Source organism: Rhipicephalus microplus, chromosome 5, assembly GCF_043290135.1.
Source record: "Rhipicephalus microplus isolate Deutch F79 chromosome 5, USDA_Rmic, whole genome shotgun sequence".
Taxonomy (NCBI): Eukaryota; Metazoa; Arthropoda; class Arachnida; order Ixodida; family Ixodidae; genus Rhipicephalus; species Rhipicephalus microplus.
This window is the reverse complement of record NC_134704.1, coordinates 46,207,794-46,226,031: the sequence shown is the minus strand read 5'-3', so window position 1 is coordinate 46,226,031 and position 18,238 is coordinate 46,207,794. Positions and strand designations below refer to the sequence as shown.

Here is an 18,238-nt window from a genome sequence, read left to right as displayed (position 1 = left end):
ATCTTAGATAAGGAATGCTCCCTAAGGGAGCATTCCTTATCAATTAGGAATGGAACAGGGTCTCATTTGCCCTTTCACTGTGGTTCGTGTGGCTGCATGCCACAGTTCGATCGCACCCGAGTACTTAGAAGGAGCCGGGATGCGCTGGCGCGGGAGTTACGCGAAGCCTTTCACATAATGAAGAAAGGTGACTCGTGTGTCAGCGTGCCTTCAGTTGTGTTGCATAACAGTGAATTCCAACTGTTGGATCTAGATGTATTTTAGATGGGTGCTACGAAGTGTCTGTCAGTCCTCTCTTGCTGTTTTTTCCTTGTTTTTTTTGCACAGGCTTTGGTGTGTGGTTTTTTCGACGTCTTTACATTAGGCATATCTGTTTGTTGCTGGTTCCCAGATATCATGATTGCAATTATCAGTTATTACATCATCAAAATGTTCATGCCTGCACGTGCGGTGAATGAAATGGTTTGCGCATGTCCTCCTAGAGCCTCTATATTGTGAATGCTTCATGAAAATAAACTTGGTTGAGAGTTGGCGCTCTTTCTGTCTCGTCTTTTTTTCTCTTTGTCAACCTTGCGCCACGTATTTCAGCCTAATATGTACCAACTAGCCCAACATAACGTACTGTTAAGAAACACAATCATCGTTTCTTTTTTTCTGAGATTGAAAAGTTCTGCTTACAAAATAGCTATGCACTTTTATTATCAACCAAGCTTTTCATTGCGCTGTAATGCTGTTAGAAAAACTCGAAAAAAATCAGCAGCCAATCCCTTTACCTTAACTATAGATTTATTAACAGATGAGAAACGCAATGTAGAAAGTCTTACTTTTAAATTTTCTACTGAAATCTTTGATGTGTGACATCATACATCTTGTTTTTTTTTTCATGTTGTGGTTGAACTGGCGTTATTTCTGAAACTTGCTATTGTTAACTCTCTGGCTCCCGTAGAAGACAATGTTCTTTGTTAATCGATTAGAAACTAGATTAAGCCTACAAAGCAAGGAACTACGTACGCAGATACCGACATCACGGCAACTGGTCACGATTTTTGCGGTGGCTTAGCAGGAGCGTTTTCTTTATGCGCATTTTGTCGCTTACCAGGCGTGTTATCACAACAAGCATGGCGATTGCAGAGCGAAAAATTTACTAATACGAGGAAAGTATCGTCTCTCTCTTTGGTGTCCCTATAAAGCAAGCCTGTACTTTTGGGTCACAACACACATTCACGCAAACATATTGACGCACACAACTACTTTTTCTGTAAATTTTAACGCAAGCCTGAACTTCCAAGTAGACAATCACACACATACACACAAATGTTTCTACGCAAACAGTTATGCACACACACACGTACACACATATGCAGACACTCGCAGGCACATTTGGGGAACCTACGTGATGGGGTTGTTAGACGGTGGGGAGACCGAATAGGTTCTCCCGTAAGAACTATGGGGCCTGGCCGTCGACTCAGCGGTGTGGGTCCGAGAGAGCCCACTGCAAGTTTGCCACCGATTGGTGGAACAAGGCATGGTGGGAAAACTTTAGAGAGCGGCCATTTGCCAGCAAAGAGAAAAAAAAAAAAGAAACACAAGAAAGAAAAACAAGGCATATGCACAAAAAACAAAAAAAAAACACCGCTATTCAAAAAGAAAAATTACATATTCCTTAAGGCTACACTTTTCTGTCAAACAAGATGAAATTTTACGGCCAACGAAAAAAAGCATGTGAATGAAAACTATACCATGAAATTTGGTGGTGTAACGAAGTTGGACTAAAGATCAGAGACTTAACATTAAGATCTGATCACGTTGGCTCGCAATTTGCATACCTAATTACCCTCTGACAGGCAACAGTTCTTGCTGAAATTGTCTCTAAGCAAGTTTTAAAATAGTCGCAAGTGGCAATGAAATTAACGTCCCCATTCAGAATGATTTCATGCCCGTTTACTTGCAAGAAAAAAAAAAGCAGCACTCGAAGAAAATTAGTAATAGAAGTATCTATTGACTGGCTTTTCAAATCAACTTTAATCAACATGAGACTAAATCTACAAGCTGAGGTTGGAACTGCTTCTACGCCATTTCATAGCTCAGAGTGGTAGACGTTTATATGCAACATAAAATTGCTACCAATCTGAATTATGGCACATCACTTGCAGTAAGTGTTCGACAAGAGGATTTTCTGTTCCATTTATGACAATATTTTAAAAGTAGTTTAGCATGTCTGTACAGTGGACTCTTCATAAACGGAACTCAAAAGGGCAAGAAAATTTGTTCCATTTATGGGAAGTTTCATTTAAGCAAAGCTCACAAAATGAATGAAATAAGACTATTTCAAAGGCACCAACTGTGTCTGACTGAACAAACACATTTTAAAGAATACAATACTTATATCATTGATTAGAAAGAAAAATGTTGCTAGTATTGATTACAGATATCTCTGTTTACAGCCGCACTTTCTCCAGAAACTGTCTTAAAGACAAGACCACGCTGCTTTTTGAAACGGTTCAGACAGCCATCGCTGACCCGCAAGGGCTCGATCCCCATGTGAGTAGCAATCTCTTTGGCCTTTTCTTCGAAAATGGGGCCGCTGATCGGGAAGTTCGCACTGCACGCACGCTTGAATCGGAGAAAAAGAGCATCTTCGGTTGCTTTGTACGCCGCTGTTTTCATCCACATTCTGTCTGTGGCGAAGGTCACAAGCTTTGCAGCTTCTTCAATCCTCCCTATGTTCTTGAGTATCTTCAACATTGTAGACTAGGGTATATTAAACTTGTTCACAATTTCTGTCTTCGATAGGTCGTTGCGGTGAAGTTCTTGAATGATTTTTACTTTCGTTATTAGCAAAAAGGCATTATGCTGCTATTTTTTAGTTTCCATCTCAAGTTCACGACGAGATGGAAACAAAAAAAATGGAAACGAGATGGGTCGTTTGCTGCTTGGCGTGCACGGACATGTGCAATCGCTGGATTTGCTTGCCTAGGCTAGTTTCGGCATTTGTTTCATGGTTGCTAGACTGCCGTGGCCCCTTCTGCCGTTCATAAATTTTGTCCCTTTTTGTTTCATTTAACCGATGTAGGCGAAAAAAAGTGTTCCGATTATCCAAAACATTTTATCATTATATATATAGGAGACCAACCATATGTGCTTAAATAGTTTCATTTATGCGGCTTTTCCGTTTAAGTGAGTTTCGTTTGTTGGGAGTCCACGGTAATTTGTACTTTGCACTAGTCACAGCTGCAAGAGGTAGGAACAACAAAATTGCAGTTCCTAGCACTGGCACTACGTAACCTAAGGCTGCCCCCCCCCCCCGCCCCATTAAAAAATAAACATAATTTCATTCCTTGTCCACTCTCAAAAAGAAAAGTGGGGGAGGGGGAGAGATACGGGGGAAGAAAAAGTAAAACACAACAAAATGTCACTTGGGATTAAATTGATTGCTGAAAGAGGAAAACAAAAGAGTTTATCCCAGGCTGATGTGCGGTAAAAAACTGTACCGAGCAGCTGCAAAAAATGCAATAATGCTAATTTAAATCTGACATTCGGATTACTTAAGGTTTTGACAAAAAACAACCAATCTTTTTTTATAGCCAAGGCTACGGTAGCAGGGATACGTATGAAGTGCAACACACACAAGTCTTCCTTTCACACCACCATTGTGTCCAACAATAAACGAGTTGCAAGTACAGGTTGCGGCAACTAACAACTGAATGCTCAATTAAGAGATATAAAAAGAGGCAGCATGCTTAAAGAAATCAAATCAGAATTAGGCGATTTTCTTTGTAACAATATTTATTTAAAAAAAAAAGGTCTGGCAGACAACTCAACCTTCCGATTCAGATCAAACGAAGATGATATGCACTCAAACTTTGATATAAAGAAACCGTATATAACGAAACATCGATTACAATGAAGTAAATAAAAATTGTCTTGCAATAGATGTAGTTTTGGGAATAAACCTTTATGACACAGTGTTGGATGTAATGAAATTATTTTTGCTTAAGATATAGTAACTTTGTTATCATGAGGTTTGAGTGCATATCTGTTATATTGACATGAAAGCTAACAGATTACACTCCAAGACGAAAAAAGAAAGGTGAATTCAATGAGTTTTTCTGCCACACGGGAGCAATTGTGAATTATCTCATTTGCTTTTCTATGTTATTGCCACGTGCCTGGTATTCCAAGGTCACGAGCTGCACACGGTTGTCGCCGTGACATAGCACTTATAATAGGAAAGTAACAGCACACATTCTTCAATAAAGAAAATGCAAACAGGCCAAAAAGATTTGCCATACGATCCTACTTGCCTCGGAGTGCAGATATCACTAGCCCTACAAGCCAAACAGGACTGCTCGGGGCATGTTAACCTTACACTTGGTTAATCTAAGTACACATTCACTTTTGCATTTCGTCCTTACTGGTGTTTGGCAACTATGACCGGGAGTTATACCCAAGACCTCATGCTAAGCACACACAAGTGTAGCAGCTTGGGCTAGTTGGTATGACATGACGATAGTTATAGCGCGAGAACAGAACGATGACACAGAGACAGTAAGGACACGAAGGACATGAGCGCTCGTGTCCTTCGTGTCCTTATTGTCTCTGTGTCGTCGTTATGTTCTCGCGCTATAACTATCGCTAAGCACACAGCTATGGACTCAAAGCCCACAAATTGTGCCCTCATTTAAATTTGACATTCAAAGTAGATTAAGTTTTTAGGTGGGTGCTAACTTACCACTCTCAACAACTGCTACTTCGAATGCTACCATCTAGAGGAGTAGGAAAATTTTGTCATTGAATCATCTACAGAGTAGTATTCAAAACATCATGTTAACCTCACTGCTATAGCCACAAAGCCCCTGAAGTGTGCCCTCATTTGAATCTCACATTGAAATTTAGCTTAAAATTTAGGCAGGTGCCACCACCATGCTCAGTAACTGCTACTTCCAACCCACAATCACCTTTAACGCGTGTTGGAAAAATTTAGCATCGAACTGTCGATCAAGTACACGATAGACAATAAAAGCGGGCGTCAGGGCAGCAAGCTGACCTGCTCTCGCCGTGCGACTCGCTGCTGTTGCGAGTGCGAGACGTGGGCATGGAGTCACACCGATCCCGGCAACTTGTGGAAGCGTGCGTCGTCGTGGTGGCCACGGCATGCGCGGGCCGCTTGTGTGCGATGGGCTTGCTGTTCTCGCTTGTCGAGGAGCTTCGGGGACGCGTGAAGGCACCGAGTTCTTCCTTGTTCCGAGAGGTCTTCATTGCTCTGCACGGTGAATTCGTTTAGGTCCCTCAAGTAAAAAATGTTTCTGTAAACTACGCGAGATCATTCGTACATTCTTCTGACTACTTCCTTACAGATTAACCAGCTCAACAACAAACAGACATGCAAATAAAAGGCAATTAGAATATACTTTCTGCTACCTTTGTACAGTTGAACCATTTTCTAAGAGACACTGATGCAAGGGACAAATAGGTATAAGAGACAGCAGTGTTCCTACATTGAAATAGGGGTTGATAACAAATTGCATACGTGGTACCATGCTTATAAGATACATTCAATGTAAGGGACCCAATGCTTATCTTTTATAAAGGGGTTTAAACTGCACAGACTCACTATCTCTGAAAAAAAAAAATATTACATGCAGAAAGTGAAATATAGAAGCTTTAGACAAAACCAACTTTATGTTGACTATATACAGTGCCCACATATTCATATGGTGCATCACATTTTTTTTCACTATAACGATGGCTCTGAGCAATTAATCAAGATAACTGCATTATGTCAAAGCGAATATGACTGCTAAAGGTAACGATAGCTGTGATGTAAGCGTTCAAGTCAAAATTGTGCCAATATGACACGTATCGTATATGTTCAAAATGAATGTATGTGAATTACTTGTGTTAATGCTAGTTGGTTTGAAAGCATTGTAACAAAGAACAGCCCAAAAAGACAGAGATGAAAGGGGCACAAACACGAGCGCTTGTGTTTGTGCCTTTTCTATTCCTGTGTTTTTGCGATCTTCTTTCAAACAATGCATTACTTATCCCTACATTTCATTCATTTCAATCTGCTAATACTGTATATGTGGTAGACGCAACTGATAGCCCATACTTGCCATTATATAAACAACTCTAACTTACACTGGCCAACCGTAAGCTAACACTAGCCAAGATTAGTAGAAGCTTGAAGCATGCAAATGAGCATGGCACACTAGGGCGCCACTGTTCTCCAATAGCATGGGGAACTGCTCGTTGAAGGGCCACTCACCAGGTTTGACAATTTGGAGCTGACAAGTGCAATGCGTAGATGAGGCATTCATAATCACGTTTGCCAAAATTTGCAATGCTATGCGTGGCGGAAATGGGTCAAATTTCAAGATGAACGCTGCTCCCCCTCCCCTCTGCCGGCGCTTGCCTAGAGAATGAGGGCATGACGTAGACGTATGAATGGCCCTAATATACAGCAATGCAATGACGTTGGTCCTCCACGTAGACGACTCTGCTTTGACGTATACCACGTGAATAGTATACCACGTGACATAGTAAAAATTATTTAACACAACATGCTTAGTTTATCTATTTATTCCTGAAAGCGATTAATAAAACTTGAAATAAATAATGAGACGCAATAAAAAATTGTGCACGTTTTTCTTTCATTTGTTCCCGTAAATTGCAACGAAATGCGGGGCAAATGTGTTGGCATTTCGCATGCATTTGTGTCCCCGCGGTCAGTGCTTGGAGCAGACGAACGCCGTGGAACACTCCTACGCGTTCGCGCACTCATTGTGCTCATCTACTCTACCGCGTCTAAGCTAGCGTTTCCAAACCATCCCGCAGAAACAGGCAGAAGACCACAAAATAACGCTGGACAACAAAGCAACGCTGCTCGCGTGCTCGGGGGTTGGATTTGTTTGGGCACGTCATGCGCACGTCACCTCTTGGTCGGATGCTGGAGAAGATGGGGAAGAGATTTGGCTTGCGAAGGCTATGCGGAGGAGCGGCAAGGGTTTCGAGCTCGCATCCTCTCATCCTCATTTCGCGCCGCTTTAAAAAACTTGTTTTCTCCGCTCGTGATAAACTGACTCAAAATCTTTTTGTGGCAAAATGTTCCTCATCGGACACCCAACAACTTCCATTGTCTAACTAACATTCGGTATGGGGCCTGGTGAGAGGCCCTTTAAGGCCTGTTCACTCGTATCAGGGCGAGCAAGAAAAAAAGCGATAAACAAGCACAGAGACAAACTCCCACTGTCGTCAGCTTACCCCAGAATGGTCTCATGCATGTTCTGAGCGATGACCGTGTCTTCTGTCTGCATCCACAGCTCCCCAGACCCGGTGACCGAAGAACGGCCAAGCTCCATGAAGAAGAAGCAGTCAGAGTGGCCGCACCGCCGTATGCTCATCAGCTGGAGCGAGTGGAAGGCACCAAGAATGCCGTTATCAAATTGTAGAATGACAGCGTCATCTTTTTTTTTTTCCCTCACTATTTCAAGTCCCAACGACAACATCCAGACCTTTATTACTGTGTTCTGGGAGTAGGCAGTTTTTCTTGCAATAAGAAATGGGCATTAAATCTGAGCTATAACCTTTTCGCCGGAGGTAAAACACCAAACCCTTCACTGATGCTCCAAGGTGCCCAGCGCATTTCAGTAGATTATCCGGAATGACTATCGGAACCTACGGAATGACTATCGGAACCTAAAGGAACCGGCAAAATATGTTTAAAATGAGTTCTGATTACTGAGAGACCAACAGGGGTGCAGAATTCAGGTACAGACCAATCATGTTAGAGGCAGTTGTTCCATTTAAGCCGCAATTCCATTTGAAAGATTATCGTTTACTCATACCTGCCAACCTCATAACATAGAAATTCGTAAACCCCCCGAGCGGGAAAGGGGAGCGAAGGGGGAGGAGGTTACAGACTTTTTTTAAAAATTTGTAGCTGTGATGGATTTATCTTTAGCGACAAGCATGATCATGGTTTGCCGCAATAAGTCAAAGAATATTTCCCCCCATTTTTGGCACCAAAAGAAAAAAAAAAGCATTGCGGAAAACAAGAGGGGTGGGGGGGGGGGGGTACTAAATGCAAGCATCAGCGTTGTGGTTTCGTAATGAACACTACTAGGGTTTCCCACTAAGGTGAGATTCACAAAGGCGGAGCGCACATGCTCCAGAAATTTCGCGTTATCAAAACAGCTAGCAAAAAAATCGATTTCTTCAAAACAACTCGCAAATGTCTTCTGTCTTCACACGTGAACGAACGGGACAGCGCAGCTGGCTGCCGCGAGAGCATGGTTCAAAGCTTTGGCTTTGCTTGCTACTAGATTTTTTGAGGAGGAACGCCAAAATGCTTCTAGCCTTTTTTACGACTTTAACGCCTTTAATCTACCGCGGCGTCAGCCACGTGCCCTCGGAGCTCGTAGATCGCTTTCGCATCCCCACGACCACGGTTTTGTGCACGGCGGTTGTGGCAAACGGTAGTTTTGTTTCCAATCCACGTGCCTTAAAAACTAAGTCCTTTTATGCTATTGATAATCGCAACTGCCGCCATTTTGTCCACAATTTGCGGAAAGCAACGTTGCTTTGACTGGTTGAGCGTTGGCCGCACGCACACTTTCCGAGTTTTGTGAGTAATGTCGTCGCCATACATGATCGTGTCAGAACGACCACAATTTTGTCCACAGCGGTTGTGGCAATGCACACGCACTGTAGAAGACAGTGCGTGCGCTGGTCGCACGCGTACTTCCAAAGCTTCGAGCACGATGCTCTCCATTGGCCTTCATTCGACGGTTTCGGTATTAAAGTTTATATTACATGCCATGATTAGGAAAAGTGTTCGAAACATTAGAATTTTGGCCCAATGGACACAATAATTTGATTGGCCAATTTCATTGATTTTTATCTGCCAAAGTTTCACATCACTGAGACTCTACTGTATGTTTAGATAAAATCCTCTCAAATTTGTTCATAATAAAATGCGGTGGGCTTGCAAAAAGCCTGCAATAAACTGACGTGCATTTTTGTCAATGCCGTGAAATCTCGCACACAAATTTCTATTTTTGTGAGATTATTATGGCAACCGTACAAACGAAAGAAACGGTCAAAATTCGGGAGTCTCCCGGACAATGCGGGAGACTTGGCAGGTATGTGACGATGATAACACCAATACATATTGTTCTCTCCTGGTTACATGCCACAACGCTGTTTTTGTGGCCTCAGCCAATAGCTACGACAATGCGCCATAGCCAATCGTGGAGGCCTAGCTATTTTACAAATTTAAATTTTTTATCGGAAATGAAATGTTTTTCGTAAAATTTCAAACAAGCTTGGTAAAATAATAAGTGCAGTCGAAACTCGCACATTTTACGGGAAAATCGGAATAGTTGGCAGGTATGTTTACTGCAAGCCTACCATAATTTTATTGAGAAAATGAGCTAAATGGCAACATGAAGTTAGTTCCATTATCGGCAAGACATGGCACTCTTGTGGCCTCATTGGCCCCATTTATGAGTAAATTATGATAGAAAAAACGGCGACAAGCAGGTTAAATATTTCCATGTAAAAAAGCAACAAAGCTTGGTCCATTTCCCGTGGTTTTACAATTCGCGTGGCACCACCATAAAGACTGCACGTAACGAAACCCTTACACGTGGTGAACTGCGGTGTCATTCATTTTCAATGAAGGACTCTTATTGCCATTTGCGCCACTCGTAATCCCCGATACTGCTTACGATTTTGTTTTCAGACACCCACTGCCTTGTTTAGTGATCTGCTCAAGTTATCACACTGGCAGCCATTAGAACAGATAAAGGCACAGCTCACGGGAAACTCGAGTGCCTCTGGGTTCTCCTGGTCTGTGTGCATCTTGACCAATGTAAGAGCACTGGCCGTCAAGCAAAGCCGATGGGGTCCAGTGATGTTGCGACTGCTACCCAGACCCTTCGTCTTCACATTCACCTGCCAGACATGCTCTGTATAAAGAGGAAGAGAGAATAGGTACTCATAAGTAAATGCACCACAAGATAAGAAAGAATTTGCCTCTGCCCCTTGTGAAAACGATTCGAATAACGGGTCCAGAAAGCCCCCATAGTAGTAATTAGATTGTGCTGCTGCAGTTGCCCACAAGTCTGCGTGAGATTGTCAGAATTTTTTATAAGTTGTCATAATGATGAAGTTACACACCTTCCACAACCAAAACGTGGGCGTCCCTCGTTTCATTCCTCCCATTGCTACACACCGTTAAATTAGCGAGTCTCTCCTATTGGCTGAGTGTTTCTGTAGGTACCCTGCTTATTCTCTTCATTACATGACAAGGAGGATAAGCAGGGAGTGCAGGGCTAGAGATAAGTACCAGATTTTTTTTATTGTGCCATGCCTGTGGCACGCAGCGCTGCTGCGTTTCACACTGTCGGTCATGATGGCACTCTGAACTCAATGCATGCGTTTACTTCCGGCAGTTAAATCTGGGCGACTTAGCGGGAATGCGATTGGCCCAACTCACCGAAGAGGGGCTTGGGCCTGGCATCACCATCAACGTCGCTCGAACCGTGCTGTAATCTGAGCAGTTCCGTGAGCCACGCATCCAGCTCGGTTTCGTTTTCAGCCACCAGTGCGTAGGAGTCGTCCCTTGTGTACAGAGCCAAAACGTGCCGCTGCTTGGCGTCGGCCCGGCGGTTTATGTTGAAGCAGGACCGAAGCGCTATCGTGCGCTTGGGTAGCGCACCAGCCTTCCACTTTTTCTCACTGTCGTAGCACTCGAGACGGGCGGGTCCCGCCTCAGACTCCTTGCGCATGACAAAAAACTTCTTTTTCATTGTCTGTATGGAGAATGAAGAGAAACATCAGAATACATTCAGAAAGGTAGCCACAGTAAAAATGCCAATCAGAATGGTAATGCCACGAGCATGTGAATGAAAATAGCATATATAACTGTATGAGCAATTATCCTACTTGAAAGATGTAGCACAAGGTTAAAAACACAGAAGAAAGAACAGGAAGTGCTCCCATACTTTGTTTCATGCATGTACTGACACTGCTACCCGCTCTGTTCCCTACATACCGTGGAAGCTGCACAGTTTCGGTGAATAAAACTTTCATCAAACAAAACACAATGAAACGTTGCACATTTTGAGGCTGCAAGTGTTTGTGGATGCCAAAATGATAATATTCCAACTAAGAAAGAATGAAAGGCAATATAATTAGAAAACGACACATGAACAGCTGTATGACCGAGTTTTCTTTATTCTTTAACGTGAAACTGAGCCCTTGTTTACTACTTAGCCTAGAGAAAGAACAATTTCGTATGCATTTTGGCAAAATAATGTGAATAATAGGACAGCGGAAAAACACGGGACAAGGCACTGTCCTGTGTGTTATTGCAGTGTTCTATTGCTCATGGTGTGTCACCTTGATGTATGCAAACAGAGAGCACTGAACTATTTTTTGTGCGAACTGCAACTACTGCAAGTAACATTACTAGCGTCTATAGCACTGTGCACTATGTGTGAAAATGGAGCACAAACAACTATAAAACTTGAAATGGCCACCAATAAATTTTGTACGTGCTTTAGCAGCACAGTATTTTCTACATGAAAACACAAACACCTGGTGTTTGTGTTTTATGGTTGCTTTGAGTCTAAGTTTTCCCACCGTGGAGCTTGAATCACAGTGCAAGACTGAATCGCAAGACTGAATCGCAGTGCCAACACAAATGTTTAGTGAACCAAATACCGTTTCAGTTGCTGGTGTGAATTTTTCAGATGCACTGTGCACAGACATCGCCATGCAATCTTCAGGCCCTTTCAATGAAAATGCTAAATATACACAATATGTCAATACCATCTGCCAACAAATAAAAGGGAAGTTTGGAATTATACTCTATGCAATTATAGTAATCGATAACTGTACAAACTGTAACCAGCAAGTTAAAACATGTTCAGATAGATGGAGCTAACCACGTCTGCCAAGCACTGCCGATCAACTTGTACGTGCCTGTCAGAATTGCATGTTTCATGCTAAACAGGTACCTGTGAATAACAATGAATACTCAAATAACAAGCAAATAACAAATAAGCTGAGAACAGTAAAAATAAAAACATTTCTGCATACCAACACACAATAGTCAAAACACCTTTTGACAAAGCAGGACGTTTTCACTTTTGAGTAGTTCCTCAATAGAGCTAAATAAACTCCTTTCATGACAAATCCCATATTGCCTAACTAGAAGCGAACGAGACGAAAAAGATACAGTGAAGCAATAATTGAGGACACTGGTTCAAGGTGATAAAAAAAGCCAAAACGAGCAGGGAGAGAAAAAAAGAAAAGCAGCACAAAGGCAAGACAATAGAAGACAATCACACAACACGAGCGCTTGTGTTGTTCTATTCTCTTCTTGTGTGCCATTTTGCGCATTTTTTTTGTCTTTCTTTAAAATAACATGAAGCAATAAAACCTGGATGAAATAGTATTATTACGATCCAGCTACCCCTTCAGACCTTACACAAACAAGATTCAGTCTATATATAGATGCGACAGCTAAAGAAAACTTGCAGAAAACTTGCGGAAGTTTCTTTGTTCCCTCAACAACTATGTAACAATAGACTTAAATGTACTACTGTGACACTGCAGGTAAGTAGCTGAGAACCTCATCACAAGACAAAGGTGCGACCCACCGCATAGCCAGATATGCCGTACCTAAATAAACCAATGGGACAAGACATTGAGAAGTCGGAGAGTGCGGAAGTATATTTTACAACAGACACTTCTTTTTACTTTTCATGCAAAATAAAATGCAGCCTTCTGAACAAACAAGTCTTACAGGAAAGTAGGCAGAGTCAATGAGAGTCTGGTTCTCCTAAGGAGAGCTAAAGTGGTCATTACAATTTTCGTTCAGTTTCCCACACTACCGGAGACACAGATTTTACTGTAGGCACTTTCACGGAGACACAGATTTTACTGTAGGCACATTCACGTGAATTTGTCACCTATATGCATTTCTTTGGAGCCTGCCGAGTCTTGTTTACTATTTCTTGGGACCCACTGATGTAACTCTACTAAATATGTAATATCGTCATCACAGAGGCTAATCTAGTATCACTTCTGAGGGACCGCACGCACAACCAAGTATCACATTGGCGGCGTGCTGCTGCACGAGAAAGGGAAGTGTAGTTTAGAAATTATGGTAGTGACAGTGGGTGCTTTTAGGCAATGTTTCTGAATTATTAATGCATTTTAGCTATTAGCTGCCCTTGAAACAAACAAAGCACAAATGCGGTGCATGCAGCCATTGAACAGTGTGTGCTGCGCATGCCCCCGACAACCGTAATTGTAAACTGCTCGAGAATGACAATAGCAAAGTAGTACGTTGCAGTATGTAAATTTTAGAGCACTATGATCTTCCTAATAATGAAAACGAGAGTTAAAAAGAAATACTAAGAAAACTAAGCTTCATATAACTTACTCCTTCTTAAGCCACTGCTACTGAGGCTTGACGCTACGACGCAGCAAGCTCATTTTGCAGAGTGTGTCACTAAACGTTACAGTGTGACACCGTACAAGTGACACTTGCGGCTAAGTGCACTCCTTCGAGGCAAAGCTGGCGCTCATGACAGGGCTATTCGCGTGTAGGCCGTTCCGCAAGATAACCTATCGCACCAACAGCATGACCTCTCACCTTCAACTTCCTCAGGTATCCCGTCTTCTGGATGTCAGTGGCCTGCTCGGCCAGGGAGACCACCCCGCTCCCCCGCGACGTGTCCTTCATCTTCGTCGACATGGCTCCACTCAGTCTGGTCCCATATTCAACCACCTGCCACAGGAAATTCACCAAAGTCACACTACACATCGGCTGCCGACTTCTTTCGACTTGCAACACTATTGGGAAGAAAGCTGTGCACTCGTTGCAGGTCTCTCTCGTCCTCCTTTGTCCGTAAATGGGCCAAGTGTTTTGTACTATAATAAACAGCAGCTACACAACTGCTTCTAGCATCACTTTTCGGAGATGAGATTCACAGCTACTTCCTTTGCATCCTTGCAGGGGAAAAAAAATAATTACTAGCAACTGCACGTTACGCCACCCGCTGCTGTGTGCGCAACCTCGGTGCACTTTGCACCAGCAACGAGGAGTGTTGGTCGTGCAGAACCGTATGATGTATCGACCGGCCAAATGACGCCGGCGTTGTGCACATTTCTATCTCTCACCCATATCGATACGACAAGCATGTTTGCGAGATAACGTTTGGGGAGGAGGGCGGCGAGCCTGATAAAAGCACTTATTCAACGGAGGCGAGAACAATGGCACAGTCTAGAATTTCCGTTCCCAAAGCAATGATACGCAGGCAATAGTACGGTACACAAGAGCAAATATGTCAACTTTTAGATGTTTGTTACAAAAGCAGAAGAAACACAGAAGTATGGGTGGCTCATGCATTTCTTACGGAAGTTTTTACTTCATCGCAAGAAGAAATTAAACAGCAAGTAGAATCGACAAGCTCACTGGTACATCTTACCATAAGTCGTGCACATTTGACCTACATCAAGCACCAGGTCATGGTTGATGCGCAATCGCAAGTTAGCTGCCCCACATTTGCACAACAAAAGTAGAGCACAGTCTATCCTAACGGGTAACCACTCCTTTCCAAAATATTAATAGTATTTGTCACCTTAGTTCTACATAATTGTATACTGAGCTATACTACTACATACATCAAGGCTCCGAGTAATGGAATTTTTTATTAAGCCGACAGCTCACTCTAGCGGCATCAGTGCATAGTATTGGAGCCTTCTTGAAAGAGGGAACAGTGTTGCACCTTGTACTGAATGTGACTGCGTGATCTCTAGTTGTGAACAAGGTGACAATGAACTTTACAATCCTAATCAGACAAGGGTTCCAAGTACTTAATGTTTCACACAACGCGCGTAATTAATTTAAAAAGGTTGGGAAGCCATTTTTCGAAGGCGCGCTTACTTGGCCATGCAAATCTCCTGTATACAGAGAGGGCTCCAAACAAATCCGGAGCGAAGCACAACAAATGCTTGTAAGATATTTTATTTCGATACTGAAGTCTATTTCCCCATGATGTACCTACCGGCATCGATACAAGCTTGATGTCAGGCTAGTTTTAATTCTAGCGGCTTCACACTGCAGTCTGGCTAGTTGTGATGACGACAGGTACCAAGACATCCAAGATGGCCACTTGTGCATCACTAAAACTTTCAAAATGACTGCTTGTGTGTCAACAAAGGAGCTACGATGCTCAGCTGCGCTGGAAACACCACAATATCTTGGGCAAGTACATGACAAGAAGCTCATGCAGTGCTGTGATGTCATGGTACAGTCCTTTAAATACGTGTGGTAATTGTTAACCTTAAGGCGCAGGTGAGTTGGTTCACGCGTATAGTAAAAAACACAACGGGAAAACGACGGGACAGAGGCAGAGAAAGCAGGACAGAGTGCTGGCTTACAACTAATCTGAAAAAAGCTATTAGAGGCCACCATGGCATTCACTGTATGAATTGTAGCTGCACATCTGAGTTTTATGACACAAAGGTACTTGCCTGGCACAGAAAAAAAAGGTGAAGTAATTGAAGCACATGAAATTGCATGCCTGAGAGATAAATGTGTTAGTAGGGCATATATAACCCTCTCGCAGAAAAAGATTAAATTTTCATCTTTGAGATGAACACGCATGTTAGGAGACAGAGGCAATACGGTGATGCTAAAGTCAGGGCGGCATTTTCATGCTATGGTAGTCAGGTGTGTTTTACCTAACACGGTATGTGTGTTCGCATTCTGAAATAGAGATTAGTTGTTCAGGCCAACGAGACTAGCTGCCAGCGTGCGGTGAGTAACTTTGGAGGCCACGCACCCCATTTTCAATTTTGGCAGTCCACACTGGAGGTAATGTCCATACTTGGTAAAGGTACACAGCCCTGGTTCTCCACAACAACGATGAGTAAATTACCCTCGGATTGTAGCCAAAATATTGGCAGGACCACTTATTTGTGGTGAGAAGTCCTTCAAGCAAAAATGCAGTGCCAAATGTCCACTTAAGGTTTGCCATTTTGATTATCTTTGTCTGCAAATGTGTGTGCGGGTGTGTGCACGTTCTAAGGTTCTGTATGGTTCCTCAGAATCCTGCAATTTTTTTTTTTATTCACGTTAGACGTCTAATTATTCGATTTGTCTCTGATTGGATGTAGATGTTTGTATCTTTTCTGTACTCATCACCCTGCTTACTTTTTCATAATTAGGAGTCTGCAAACATCTTGTCCCCAAATTACACCAAGCACAAGCAACACTTAATATCTGTTCACATTTGCAGCTAGCACCAGTCACAGGAACCCTGCCACGGTGGTCTAGTGGCTAAGGTACTCGGCTGCTGACCCGCAGGTCGCGGGATCAAATCTTGGCTGCGGCGGCTGCTTTTCAATGGAGACGAAAATGCTGTAGGCCCATGCACTCAGATTTGGGTGCATGTTAAAAGAACCTCAGGCGGTCAGAATTTCCGAAGGTCTTCACTACGATGTCCCTCATAATCATATGGTGGTTTTGGGACGTTAAACCCCACATATAAACCAATCAATCACCAGTCACAAGGCCAACTTGGATGCAAAGCAGCCATTTACGACTGGTCGCAGGTTGCCGTCTTGGTGGAAAGCAACTGCTTTGGCTTAAGTCAATCACTGCTCCATTTGTCAGTCACATGACTGCATTCTCAAACGTGTGTACCAATCTTGTGTGTAGCAACATAAGAATTGTTGGGGTGTAACATCCTAAAGCCGTGATATGATTACGAAGGACCCCACAGGGGAGGGCCTGAGAAATTTGGACCTACTTGTCACTATTCTGGTGCACATAAGTTAAAGCACACGGGTCTCAAGCATTTTGGCCTCTGCAGCCACTATGGCCAGGAATCGATCCGGCGGGTCACCAGTCGAGCACCGTCACCACTAGACCACTGTGGTGCGTCATGTGCAGGAACAAGGCACAACTTTGTTTTATTGGGCAATGGGAGTGCAAGCAGACGCCAATTTCGTGTGGTGACAGGTGAGCAGCACTGGCTAGTGCTAACATTCATCGCCCAATCGCAAACAATTGTGGAGCTGGTGCTAGTCCCAAATGCGAACGAGCCTTTGTGATATGCTATCCAAGGCCCCCCACTCACTGAATGCTGCTGGTTTCGTTAAGAGTACTGAATAACTGAGGTGAAAAAGAGGGGCAGCCTTGCTACAAACAAACTAAAAAAAATAAAGAAATCAGCCAGAGATGTGTCACGGTGCCAACTTTATTCCCGACGATGTCGTGAAAACTGTAAGTGGTTTCGATGGTGGAGCCCAAGTAGTATCAATGTTGCACATTCAGTAAATATTTTTGGTATGCAAAAGGTATGCTCCATTAACTGACATCACTGCATTTTGTTTTCATTTGCAATTTAGGGTGAATAACCTTTTGTGGCCCGCATTCCTTACTTCAAAATGAAGAATGCACTAATATGACTCGAGAGAGAGATGAACCTTGTCAAGGAAATTAACTCTGCTTTTCATTATTGATGTGACTGCATTAGAAGCATATAGGATGACGACAAACAGTACATAGGGTCAAAATTTTCCATCATTATTCCAGCAATAGTTTAACAGAAAACAAATAACAATGTACTACAAACTGCAATGTGCCAGTATTCAAAAGTAACTACAACCACACGTGCGGACACCTTTAATTCCAGTCAAAATTGTGAAAATAAATTTGGCTCCTTTGTACAAGCTCGAAGAGTGGATACAATAAGAATAGCATTTTAGAAATTTGTTTTTACTTTGTAGAATTTTGTAAAGTGCACGTGAAAGATGCATTACACTAGAAAGCATTGTTTGGGATGTTTGGAGGGGAAAAAAATAATGAAATAACCGCTCTGCACCTGGATACAGTCCAAGGTTGTGGTGCTTCATTTAAGGTAACATTCTCGTGCCTCTTTTTTAGTAACCCCACTCATACGTCTCCTATTATGATAACCGCATGAATAGTTAAAATTTCAAACTAACTGCTATTAGCATCATTTAAAACAAAGGAGGAGTAACAAAACTTTACAGAAAATATGAAAACAACAAAATCGAATGCACTAAGCAGCTTTCGCTGAACAAGTTCCCATTTAACTAAACTGTACTGAATTTAACACTGCTTATACTCGCCACAACAATGCTCATATCTGAACTACTGATTTAGTTATCATAGGAACGCATTGTG

General features: G+C 42.6%; 1 protein-coding gene across 2 annotated transcripts in view; it reads right to left on the bottom strand.

Annotated features, from left to right (window-relative positions):
- The window catches only part of chico (insulin receptor substrate 1 chico), a 56,501-nt gene that overhangs the window by 36,693 nt on the left and 1,570 nt on the right, over positions 1 to 18,238 (bottom strand). Inside the window, exons 2-7 of one of the 2 annotated variants that reach the window (XM_037425608.2) lie at positions 13,673 to 13,807; positions 10,502 to 10,817; positions 9,823 to 9,971; positions 7,264 to 7,406; positions 5,048 to 5,263; positions 1,394 to 1,492 (exon numbers count right to left, since the gene is read on the bottom strand). In XM_037425608.2, the coding sequence (XP_037281505.2) occupies positions 1,394 to 1,492; positions 5,048 to 5,263; positions 7,264 to 7,406; positions 9,823 to 9,971; positions 10,502 to 10,817; positions 13,673 to 13,774 (1,025 nt within the window). In that variant the 5' untranslated portion in view covers positions 13,775 to 13,807. The remainder of the gene's footprint in view (positions 1 to 1,393; positions 1,493 to 5,047; positions 5,264 to 7,263; positions 7,407 to 9,822; positions 9,972 to 10,501; positions 10,818 to 13,672; positions 13,808 to 18,238) is intronic. The other variant, XM_037425609.2, reaches the window with a different exon arrangement.